This window comes from Ambystoma mexicanum, chromosome 1q (assembly GCF_040938575.1).
Source record: "Ambystoma mexicanum isolate Mex_15411 chromosome 1q, UKY_AmexF1_1, whole genome shotgun sequence".
NCBI lineage: Eukaryota > Metazoa > Chordata > Amphibia > Caudata > Ambystomatidae > Ambystoma > Ambystoma mexicanum.
In genome coordinates, this window is record NC_090922.1 from 1,366,696,535 (window position 1) to 1,366,708,939 (window position 12,405).

At 44.6% G+C, this 12,405-nt stretch overlaps 1 protein-coding gene across 2 annotated transcripts in view; it reads left to right on the plus strand.

The window, feature by feature from the left end:
• Positions 1–3,091: 3,091 nt before the first annotated feature.
• Positions 3,092–12,405, plus strand: part of BEND5 (BEN domain containing 5) — a 137,578-nt gene continuing 128,264 nt past the window's right edge. For both annotated transcript variants that reach the window (XM_069642229.1, XM_069642230.1), the window contains exon 1: positions 3,092–3,392. In XM_069642229.1, the coding sequence (XP_069498330.1) occupies positions 3,191–3,392 (202 nt within the window). In that variant the 5' untranslated portion in view covers positions 3,092–3,190. The remainder of the gene's footprint in view (positions 3,393–12,405) is intronic.

Below are 12,405 nucleotides of genomic sequence, written 5' to 3' on the forward strand. Positions count from 1 at the left end.
GCCAAAGAACTGAAAGAAGCTCTGAAATTGTATTTCCACACTTCATTTGTTGCCGACTTCCCTACACATTTTGAACAAGTATAGGTTTTGGACACAGACAGACATTTAATTTGGACTTCCTGGCACAAACTAACATTAGCTTCAGTTAGGTAGGGAAATCCCACCTTAGCATAGGGCAAGTTAGGCCTTATCCCAACCTTTTTGTGATTTTAATAATAAATGTGTAGCCCAAACTTTCCTCAGTCTGTGTCTACTTCCTGATGCCTTCACAATACTCACGACATCTGGGACTCTCTTCAATCTGGCTTCTGACATCTGCATTCTACTGAGTCTGCTCTCTTTAATGTCAGCAACTTCATCACTTCCTCTCGATATGCAAGCCTTTCATCTATTCTTATTGTTCTCGACCTCTCTGTTACCTTCAATACTGTTGACTATTCTGACCTTCTCTCTACATTATCTCTCTTTGGCAGCAGAGATAAGGCCCTCGCTTAGCTTGCTTCGAACCTTGCCCCCAGACACTGCACTCATCTCCCTTACTGTTGGAGCTCCCCAAGCGTCTGTCCTTGGTCCACTTCTCTTCACTCTCTATACCTCGGCGCTTGGCACCCTGATCTCCACTTATGGCTTCTCCTATAAATGATTTGCTGAGGACACTCAAATCTCTATTTTCACTCCTTAACCAACAAGCTGTTGTCAAAAATGTCAAACTGTCTCTCCGCTATCAAATATTGGATGGCGTCTCACTCAATCATGCTCATCTCCACTAATACTGAAGTTCTATACTTCCCAACCAAGCAAACTATCTCTTCCTCTCCTCCCCTTCTCTCCCGACTACCTTCATTACTCTGCTGCCGCTCGTAACCTTGGTGCCAACTGCAAGCCATTGCACAATCTCTCGCTCTTCGTCTCCAAATGTGCCAATACAGCCAGACTCAACCTCCTCAATATCAGCAAATTATGGCATATTCTTCCTTTCAATACTGCTAAACAGCTAATCTACTTAGTCCTTTCTAGATCTTACTACTGTGCCAGTCTACTCTATGGCCTTCCCAACTATGCTTTTTCACTTCTGGGCAAAGTCCTCAACTTCACGGTCGGCACACTTTTCAACCTCTCGCTTTACCTCTATCGGCCGTCGCCAGAATGGCTGGCTATCTATGAAACAGAGCTAGGTATAAGCTACTTATCATCTTGAAAACTATCTATGGACTCGCCTCCAACCTTCCTGCTCATCTCACTCCCTACTCTCTTCCTTGCTCATTAAGATCATCCTCAGCTCACCTCCTTACCACCACTCGAGCCCCCTGTACTCCCTCTTGTTTCCGCTCTCTCCTTGTTTCCCTACTCTGGAACGCTCTTCCTCTCCCTCTCTGTACTACTCCAACTCAACCACTATTTAAATCCAAACTCAAAGCTCGCCTTTTTGCTGAAGAACCTGTTTCCTAGTACTGTAGGCTACTGCATCGCTCCCTTTTCCGCTCTCCCTACCATTCATGGAAAACCGTACAGCACTTTTCCGTCACTACTGCATCCTTAATTCAGCACTTTCTCCACCATCCTGTTCCTATTTCCTCTGTCCTGTCCTCCTCCCTGGTTATGTTTCCAACTTCCCCTGCAACATCTGGTGAAGTCACATTCTCTAACTGCATTGTAAAGGACCGATATCCTCCGTTCTGTAATCAATGGTAAATTCTGTATGCATTTTTGTACCAAATGCATTGCCTGTGATTTTTTATTTACAATAACAAATAACAAATAAATTAACATTACATTACTATCTATCTAAAATGTACAGGCTAAGATAGCGATTATGGACCAATTTCAGCTCCATCCGTCATGTCCACTTAACTGAGGATTTATGATATAAACAAAAAGTATCTGTATGTGGAATCCTGTCCTGCCAGAATTTGCCTTTGGTTTAGAGTTGCAAATATTGACCTGATAACTTCAGCTTGTTTGAGTACCTATTAACAGAGTTTGTATGCAAATAGAATATATCATGAGTATTGCAGAACACTCAAGTTTTCCATCCTTCAGAAAGAAATCCAGACCAATTTTTCTTTTAACTGTGGGGTTTGTAGTTTTCAAGTTTGCATGTAGCCATAGCTCTCCACCTTTTGTGTTGTCAGGCGGGTGAAAACACCGATTTCGTTTTTGGCCCAATTAGAGTCCATTGCAGTGATTGAGGTCATGGGGGGGGGGGATGGAAATGGCGGGTGAGCCGGCAAAAGTATGTGAGTTGAGAACTATGCTTTTGTGACTACAAATCCCAGAATACCAAGGAACAGGGGCAGTGGATGTCTTACACACGTAGATAAGTGGGATATTAGAGAGCTCTGTTATTGTGGGACATGTTTGGGAACCTATGGGTTTAAGCTCATTCCTATCCTGACACACAAATGAAATGTAGCCCCATGATTGTAACCCAGTCACTCCGAGGTAAGAAAATCCGGCAAACACATCAATTATATTGTTATTGGTGGATTCCGCCTATTTTCCTTTTGCTTTTGAGGCATTTTCTAAATAAAAAAAACACATTTTTTTTTATTATGAGCCGGCTGCGTTGACGACGATTTTGGCATCCATCTCTGTACGTCACCCTCGTCTTTATTAGGTATGTCACCTATTCGAGTCTTCTCAAACCTTTTTCTGTCGTTTGAAATTGTTGTTTGATTCGATTACTTATGTCTAGTTACATCAACAACTGGCTGTCACTTATAACAGAATGCGGAGACCATTTTGGAACTACCGTTTTCAATGTTAAAGAAATACAATGTGATCAATTGGATTGGTAAATTGTTAGAAAAAGTAAGTGAACTATACAAATATTTGTGTACGAATTTAGTATGTTAATAGTGCTTAAATCTTTTTATAAAATAAACAGTTTAATAAATTTAAAAACTACGTTACTACATGTTCTAAATAACAAAAAAAGTTTTATAAAAATGCAAAAAGTGTAAAAGCAGCTTGATTGCTGAATCAACGTTACGCTCTTGTTAAATATTGCTATTGCGATATGGCAGAAAATCTGGCTGAGCGACGAAGACAGAGCTTTCATTGGCTCTGACGTTTGTCCTTCTTTTGTGTCAGTTTCCTGATCGGCTCGCCTGTGTACCTGTGTTAGGCTGGAGTAGACAATGGCCGAGCGCTACCGATTGATAGCGCTTGCTTGGGGTCCATAGTGGAGATGTACGCTTTCGTGCGCTTCCTGGAGGATAACGTCTGCTACTCGCTGCCTGTGTCCTGCGTGCAGAACTTCCTGCCTCGGTCCCGGTCAGACTTTGACAACCAGCGGGTCTACGATGTTTACCGTGGCCCAGACGTGGGCGAGGGTCGCGAGACGAGGACGGGGCCCGGTCTCCAACGGGCGCAGATCCTTGCTCTGGGAAGTGAGTCTGAAGCACTCCCTTAATAGCTACAGCAACATTCTACCCTTGCCTGCCTGGGATTGTCATGCATTAGCTCGTGTGCATGTATTACCCATGTCCCCATCACCATTAAGCATCCTTCATTCAGTGCACCAATAATAACTTAAGAGTTCCCGTGACCATGAGTGAGAAGCCCCCCGCTCTCTTTGTTATTGGATTTTGGGATTTGTAGTTGTTTTCCTTTCCTGTTTGAAATTTAGGAAAACTACCAGTCCCAGAAGGCCAAGCAAAACAGTACTGGGTGGCCTACTCATGCATGGCCACCGGAAACCTGAGAGCTCTGCGTATTATTTATTTACGTTTATAAAGCGCACAAAACAGCTCTTAGGCATCTTGGCGCTGTTACATACTTATTTACATAGTTACAAGAGGAGTACAGAGTAGTGACAATAGGAGATAAAAAAGGGATAATTTGCAGAGAGAGTTTCCAGGTTAACTGTTGGGGGTGTTCCATGGTTACAGTGGAACTTGTTAATGGTGATTGAGGCATTGGAGGTGAGTTCAATACAAGGGGGGAAACAGACACAATAAGTTAGACACATGAAGACATTAAAATTGTGTATGGCATGATTGGTCCGTGGTTACAGTGGGCCCAAAAAAACCCAAACCTACGTTCTAACAGTACGCTAACTAAAATTGCACCGGGATGCAGTGTTCTCAGCGGAAAAGTTTTAGTTGAAGAGGCTGGTCTTCACTGTTTTGCGGAAGACGTTGTAAGAGGCTTCGTTTCTGAGAGATGTGGCCAAGGCATTCCAATTTTGGGTGCTAGATGTTGGAAGCTGGAGCCTCCTGCTTTGACTCTTTTGAATGAGGGGACAAAAATCTGGTTCGAGAGGTGCTGTCGATGGGTCTGGTGGAGGCGACGGGAATAATTTGTTTGGCTACGTGGGGGCAGAGGGACAGTGCGATGGAGGCACTTGTGTGTGATTGCCATGGTTTGGAAAAGAATACGCTGTTTTACTGGAAGCCAGTGAACTTCTCTTCTTGCTTGTTAAAGATGTTCACTTTTGGGGATACTAAGTGCAGCTCTGAGGGCATTGTTTTGCGTGACTTGTCGTTTTTTTTGTTTTTGACGGAAGTTCTCAAGAGAAGGGCATTACAATAAAGTTTTGCCCCTACGGTGGTCCTAGCTATTGCAATGCAGTTTTATGTAGATAAGTAAGGTTTGAGCGCATCAATGATTTTAGTGGTAAAGGCTGCAGATGACGCAATGGCACTGACTTGTCTCATCATGGACAGAGAGGAGTCAATGAAGACACCTAGTGTTTTGACTACTGATGATATATTGATAGGCATGTCGTCAATGTTAAATGTACTGTATAGAGGGTCACGTTTGTTTAGTGAGTCTTTAGTGCCTACCAAGAGGATCTCTGTTTTATCTCTATTGAGACATAGCATCCTGTTCAAATGAGCCTGTGAGACAGAGAAGGGTTTGCGTATCGTCGGCCTAGTTTGTGTATGCTATGCTGCAATCATTCAGGTCATTGAAAAGAGGTAGAGTAAATATGTTCTTTAGTGTCGGTGTGGTACAAAATCCTTGCGGGACACCACAGTGTATGGTGGTAGGTGCTGCACATGCCTGGTCCGAAAAGACTCTCATGAGTCTTCCTTTAAGGAACGAGGAAGTCCAGGATGTGGCTTCCGGGCAGAAATGGGCAGCCTTTTCGAGTTGTTTACAAAGCGTATCATGGTCAACAAGATGAAACGCACCTGACAGATCTATTATGTACAGTTTCACCCTACTGTGCTTTTGTCATGAAGTTCCTAATCTCCCATCAATGTTAATATATCAGGGACTGTGGTGTTGTCCCCTTTAAGAAACGGGGTCATGACTATGTCATGACAGGGCTCCTTAATAAAAGGAGTATCTGCCCGCACGTGCAACAGACTCCCTGAGTGGCAACTGTTGTCTGTGTCAGTCATTGTGTGTATGCCGTGGGATCACCACACAAATGCCAACCCTCCCGATTTAGGCGGGAGACCCCCGATTCTTTTATTGAAAAATCAGGCTATTTTTTACAGTCTAAAATAATTATAAACCCAATGCAATGCTATGGGGAACACACATTCTCCTGATTGCTGTGGTGAAATTTCCCTCTCAGGGGCTCCTGAATGTTTGCATGTCTGTCACCGCCTGTATGGCTTCCTGGCCCATGTGCCGAGGGAGCCAGTGATTGGCGTCTGCGTGATCCCAGCATATGTGTATACATGCTACCGCTTGACAGTATTTAACTTCCAGGTTCCCATCAAAATGGTTTGGCGTTCAGTACTAGGTAACGAAGTGTCCATTCACCATCCAGTGCCTATCACAAAAGTGCTTATATAGAGCTCTCACATTTTCTTTGGCCTTGCGTGAGCAGGCCAACTGGCCCTATTTTGTTTCCCCTTTGTATTCTGAGACTTGTAGTTTGTTCTTTCATATTTGAAAATTAGAAATACAAGTCGCAGTGTTCAAAGCAACAACAGGATTGGGTGTCCTTCTGAGGCATGGCCACCCGGAAATTTGGGAACTTTGCTTATTTCATGAAGTGTCCCTTCACAGAAGGCCGTCCAGTGTGCCATCTCTGGACTGAATATATTTATTTTATGTCCATGCACATTCCATTCCCCCACCTTATCTAAGACTAGCTGATCTACCTCCCACTATATCTTCTGAGTTGCTTGTAGATGCCCTGCTGCCAATGTTCACACCCTCCCCCCTCCTCTGCACTGTTGTTAGATCCCTGCTCCCTTGTTTCTTTCCTTACATCACAGGGTCTAATGATTGTAAAGTGCTCTGTTGCTTCTCAAAGCTAGGTCCGCGCTCACTAAATACCCTTATAATAATAATATTCATTTTTCTATTTTATGTGGACCAAGCCACAAAAGAGGTGAAAGCGCTTTACCACGAAGGAAAGCAATCTTTGGAACATATACAATATAATATTCAGTTAATCATAAGGCTTCCTGGCAACACAATGAGGAAGATGGCTTTGCTTTGGATAATTGGGATGGACATTTCTCAGTGACAGTATGTGGGGAACTGGGTTATGAAAGGACAATGTGATTATTCTTTGGATGCCCCAAATGTGATGTAAGTTGGCAAAAGCATGGACCTAGCTTGAGGGCAGCTGAGCACTGTGCATGATGTAGGCCATCAGCGTTTGGGCGGGTGTTTTTTAACTGTAGTGCAGTATTGGAATTTGCGGTCTGTGCAGGGATTAGACCTTGGTTAGGTGTTGTTGAAAAGGTATTACCCAAATTGGTCGTTTCAAATTGACCGTATGGTACAACTGGCCGATTTCACCCAGTACCATTTGGTTGTTTTGAAACGACTAATTTGGGTAATCGCTACCAAACATGGGGAGCTGGGGTTGTGGGGTGACCCCTGCGCCCCTTGTTTGGTAGTGATTGCCTTTCAGGGTGCGGGGGGTGTCCCCCCGCTTATGGATGTCTGGAGGTGGGGGAAACAATAAAAAAAGAGGGACGGGTCTGACGCTGCAGGGTAAAAACATGCACGGACGGCAGAAAGTGGGTGGGGGTGGTTGGGGTGTTGTAATAAGGGCTGTTTTGGCCACGACTAGATTGGCGGGGCCGTTTTGGCCTCTGCAAAATTGGCTTTGCAGCCGAATTGGCCACAGTCAATTTGGCTGTGAACAGTTGTGCCACTGCCAAAACATATAAATCCGTTGGAAAAGCTACATTTTGAGCGATTTACAAAATTGGATAATTGTGAGGGCATTATTACCCGAGACTGGGATGGAGTTCCAGAAAGTGGGAGCGTGACAAGCAAAGGATTATTTGTGGGCCCTCTCTCTGTGGACAAGTTGTGATTCAAGCCAGTTGGACGATATCTGCATGAGAAGCGTGTGCCACCAGATATGTGGCACTTAGCTGCCAGATACACAGTTTTGATACTTGTAACCGCTTTGTAGATGTTGCATGCATACTTCAGCAGTATCGCGACTTGGAAAGGAGGCCAATATAGTTTGCATTGAATGGGGCTGATTCGGGCAGATTTCCACACACCCATAATAAGCTGCGCTTTAAAGTGGCGGACTGCTTCTCGGGGAGCCAAGTAAACCGCTGGAGTCCTTTCGGAAGAGCATTTCCAGCTTCAAATAAGAGACCACAAGGGCATGCATTGCTGTCTGGAGGTCCTGTCTAAGGAATAAGGGTTTCATTTTGCAAAGGGTGGAGACTTGGCACCAGGCCATTTTGGCCTTCTTGGCTACGTGTTTCTGGAAGGGCAGTCTGCTGTCAATGGTGAAGCCTAAGGATTTTGCTGAATCTGAGAGTTGGAGATCAAATCCTTCCTAGTACATATCATTGAGCTGTTGTTGAATAAGTAGTTGCTTGGCGGTGGACAAATGAGGACATATTCCTTCTTAGATGGAGTAAGTTTGAGGTAGGCAGTTGACGTACAGGACTCGATGGCTAGGTAGTCGCGACTGATGTCCTGTGGGCTTTTTACTCTCGTGTGCAACTGAGCATCATCTACGTATTGGTGGGTAGATCAGGAGGCGTGTGAACAGAGACTCCATGTAAAGATTAAAACGGATCAGTGGGGGGATGCAGCCTTGGGGTGCTCCACAGGAGACTGGGAGAGGGTTAGAACGCAGTGTTCATCTGGACTACCTGGTGCCAGCACGAGAAATAGGAGGTAAACCAATTCAGATCAGTGCCAGAGAATCCCAGCCTGTCTGCAAGAAGGATGCAGTGGTCCACTTTGTCAAATACAGCCTAGAGGTCAAGGAGTATGAGCAGACATGAGTCGCCCTTATCCATGATTTGGAGGGCATCATCCACCACCTGGATGGTGTCTGTCCTGATGCTACACTTCGGGCGAAATCCTGACTGATAGTAGTTAGAAGATGTAGTTGTTCGATTCTGGTACGTTTTTTTTCCCCCTCTCACCTAGACTTTTACTCTTTTTGTGGGTGACCTTTTTATTTCTCTCCATAGTGTTTGGTTGGAGTTATAGTTTCCTATAACGTTTGGGCTCAGGCTGGGTTGCCCCTTTTGGCTGCCCTGTTAATTTCCCTTTCATGTACTTGGATGAACTACTGTTGTAAAGAGGGATGTTCATCCCCTTTGCATTTTGTATAAGTGAGGCAGCATACACTACCTTATGTGGATTGTTGGGGGTGTTGGGGGGGGGGGGGGGGGGGGGGGGATACAATCTCTCCCCTTTCTTAACTACCTGGTGACATTTTTGTTACAATTGCAAGTTTGACTGGCTGGTGGTCGTGGTTTTACCTTTATGACTATTAATCATTTTTACCCGCATGCTTTTGATGGGGGGTCTCAGTAATGTACAGAAGGGACACCATTTTGCTAAAATGGTGGGCTCCTTCTTTTTTCGCCATTTCTTGTGTGTTTTGTAGTTTCTGAGGTTTTACCCAGCCATTCTAGGTGGGAGTGACCTCAGTGGAAGTTTTGTCTTCGGTGGGAATGCTTAGGAATCCCCGCTCAGGCTCCAGAGTGTCTGAGAAGGTAGGTAGCAAGGGAGGAACCCACAACTCTACGGCCCTTTGTCTTCCACCTTGCTCGAAAGGAACCAACTCCCAGTGGGGGGCCGGCTGTCCTGATTGCACAGCCAGACCGTCCCTTTCTGTAAAATACAGGGAGGGATTGCAGAAGGTGTGCTGTAGTACCTGATGAATACTGCAAACCTGGAAGCTGCTGACAAATCGACTACTGGAGCTGAAACCGAAGAGGAAGATAAAGAAAGGACAGGCGTAGTGATTTCCAGCGACCAGCGAGCCTGCTGTAACCCTTCCTACCAATCAACCTAGGGGGGCTGAACACGACTCCTCCTACCAAGAGACTTGTGAGACCCACTACTTCCAATAAGACCTGCGTTTTGAGCTATCCCACGACTTGCTGCAATCTTGCTGGTCTGCAACAGGGACCTCTAGCCACTGTGTGCTGCATGGACCTCTGCAGTCCAAATCTATCCGAAACTTTGGTGGCCTCCTCTTGGCTCTCCAGAAACACAAATCAAATCCCTGAAGTTCCCTCACCAGAGTGCAGGACCGAGAGTGAAGAGAATCCGACCAGCGATATTCGTTTTTCATCTGGCTGCTGTAAAAGGGCGCCAAATCCACCGAGCCGCGAGAATCCGTGAAGTAATCCTCCTCTGATGACTGCTGCTGCAAGTTCCCATCCAGTGTCCAGTCCTTTCATCTCCAGACCAAGAATCCATGGGCCGTGTTATGTGCTGCTGCATCCTGAAGGCATCCACTCTGAAGATATTCTTTTCTCCTAAGGTATTGTGTGGGCTTGGGTTTTACTTACCATGAGTCTCGTGTGCAGCCTGTCAGGCTGTGTGGGTGATTTGAGTGGTTGGGTGTTTGCCCATACTACTTACCCAGGCCTATTGCTGGAACACCTATAGGGAGCCTTCTCGGAAGTCCCTGAACACTTGTAACTAACTGTGAAAGTAAGACTTACTACTTAAAGATGATCTCTGGAACTTTGACTTTCCTGTAATTGAAACCTATCCTACTCTGCCTACAGCTGGCACCTAGACCTCTAGGGTGCCTCTTCTGCCTCTGAGAAAACTCATGCAATAGATTAGGAAAGGACTGCATTTGCGAAAGCATCTGTCTTGAAAAGTATAACCAGTTTAAAAGTACTTACTCGCTTAAAGAATTATTGTGGTAACTGTTTCTCTGTGAAAGAAGTTACAAAGTATTCTTAAGTTTATGCTTAACTTATGAGTTGCATTTTGCCCCTCTAAAAAGTGTAATTTGAATGGTGTTTCTCCACTTCTGAAAAGTACTCAGTGTTGGTATTTTTTTAATCATTGTTTAACTGAATGAGTGTACAAGCTTACCAATAGGGTTTCCCTACCGTGAATAACATTGTGTTCTTCTCAAAGTGTACCATAGGGTGTTGCTTCCCCTGGTGTGCTTTATAGAGACCTAAAACAGTCCTTTAGGTAATACCTGCCTCTGAGTTGCTTGAAGCCCCTCTTAAAAGTAAATGGTTATTTACCTTGAATAGCTGCTGCTCTTCTAAACGTGTAACACTGGGTTGTGCCTCCCCTGAAACTGCTTAGAGCAGTTCCAGAATAGTGAAAGAGTCCATTACTTACCTTGAAAGACCTTGGGTATTTCTTGTGTAATTGGGTTTTACTTTCCTTGAATTGCTTGGCACTTTCAAAAATATTTATTGTGTGTTAATACCTGTCATTGAGTAGTTTAAGGCCTCTCCAGAAAGCATGAGTTGTTTTACTACCTCTTAACTGAGTTCTAAAAAGTTATTTTGCATGGAATGTACTTATAACCGGGTTCAGGCGTAAGCAATTCAAGATGTAAGCTACTAGCCAGCCATAAAAAATGAATCGCCACCTGAATTCTATAAATACACAGAGCACACAATTTCTTCCTCGCCAATGGCTAGTGGTTAGGGCACATTTTATACTCTGACGGGGTTGGTTTATAAATTGATTTTTTAACTGTGTGTGTCATTGCATTACTGACAGGATCTGCTACCCTTGAGTCATTGACCGTATTCTAAAAGTATAACATGGTTTTACTCCCCAGGAATAGCTGATTGCATTCTGAATGTGTAAAAGGTTTGATTAACCTTGAACTCTTGATTGCTATTCTTAATAAGGTTATACTTTGGGTTGTATCCCTTAAGTATTGAGTTGGTTTTTATAGTTGTGTTTATATGATGTTATAGTACTTCTTCCCCCAAGATTTATCTGCGCCCACTTAAATTTAAATAAAGATTTAGCTTTACAATACATAGTGTTTCAGTGTTTCTTTGAACCATGTATGCTACCATTTCTTTGTATCAAGCTACAGCCCTCTCTCCCTCCTAAGATAAGCCTGGCTGCTCTGTCCATGCTACCAACATTCTCTGGTGGTACAGCCATACACTGAGTGGAGCTTATGTACTGCATTTGTGAAGTCTGGTAGGGCTTTAGAAACAATGTCCTAATAATATGAGACCAGTGTTGGGGGGGAAGGGGAGTGGAGAGGGGCCGGGAATTACCCTTTTGTGAGGGAGGAATTAATGGTGCTGAAGGGTGTGTTTAGCACATAGCCCATCAATTGTTTATTGATGGAGGCTGGAATGATATCACCACAATAGGAAGTAAGTTATTGGGAAATGGCTGTGTTTGCGGTGAGGAATTTGACCATACGGAGGAATTTGACCATACGCACAGTGGTTGTGCACTTGCCTGGGCTTGTTTTGATATTTTTTTAAAGTAATTGAATGACGGGAGATCATCCTCGGAAAATGTGTGGTGCTAATCTGCACACATTTTCCTATGCTCACCGCACAACAAACACATAGATCTGTGTGGACACAGCCTACAGGCGTCACCCCCGTCCCCTGTCCCATTTAGTTGGAATGTGACAGCCAGGAACACAGGAAGGCATCACAAGAGGAGGGCGGCAAAACCTTCCTCCGGCCATGGCCAGCCTAATTAACTATCAAAGGCTCCATGGGTCCGCCCTGCCCGTTGTCAGTCCTTCTGGTGGCAGTGTATACTGATAAGAGCTCATAGAAGCAGGCCTGCAAGAGGCCTGGTTGCAGAGATAACAAAGGGCAGTAAACCCCAACACCTTTTTGATATGCATCTGTGTCAACCTGAAGTCAGCTTCTGCCTCTCGGTATCAAGGGCAGTGAAGTGTTATGTCTGGTACATGTGTTTACAGTAGGCAAACCCAGCAGGGGGAACTCCATTCTTAGGGTAGAAGAGTGTGATTTGATGGAGACAGAAAGTCTGTTCCCACCACAACTTCAAGAGAGACCTGCCTTTAATCAGGAACCACAGAGATCACCATTAACCAGAGAGACCCTTTGATCCACAACAGACAGGAAGATGGGTGGGGTTTAGTAGTACATGTTTTCAACCCTTTACTGTTCCTGTTGCAAAGCACTCTGGTTATGACCTCACGCATAACAGAACATTGTTGATGGGGACCCAGGATTGGTTCATCAAGTTAGGCTTAGCCTACACCAATCACTG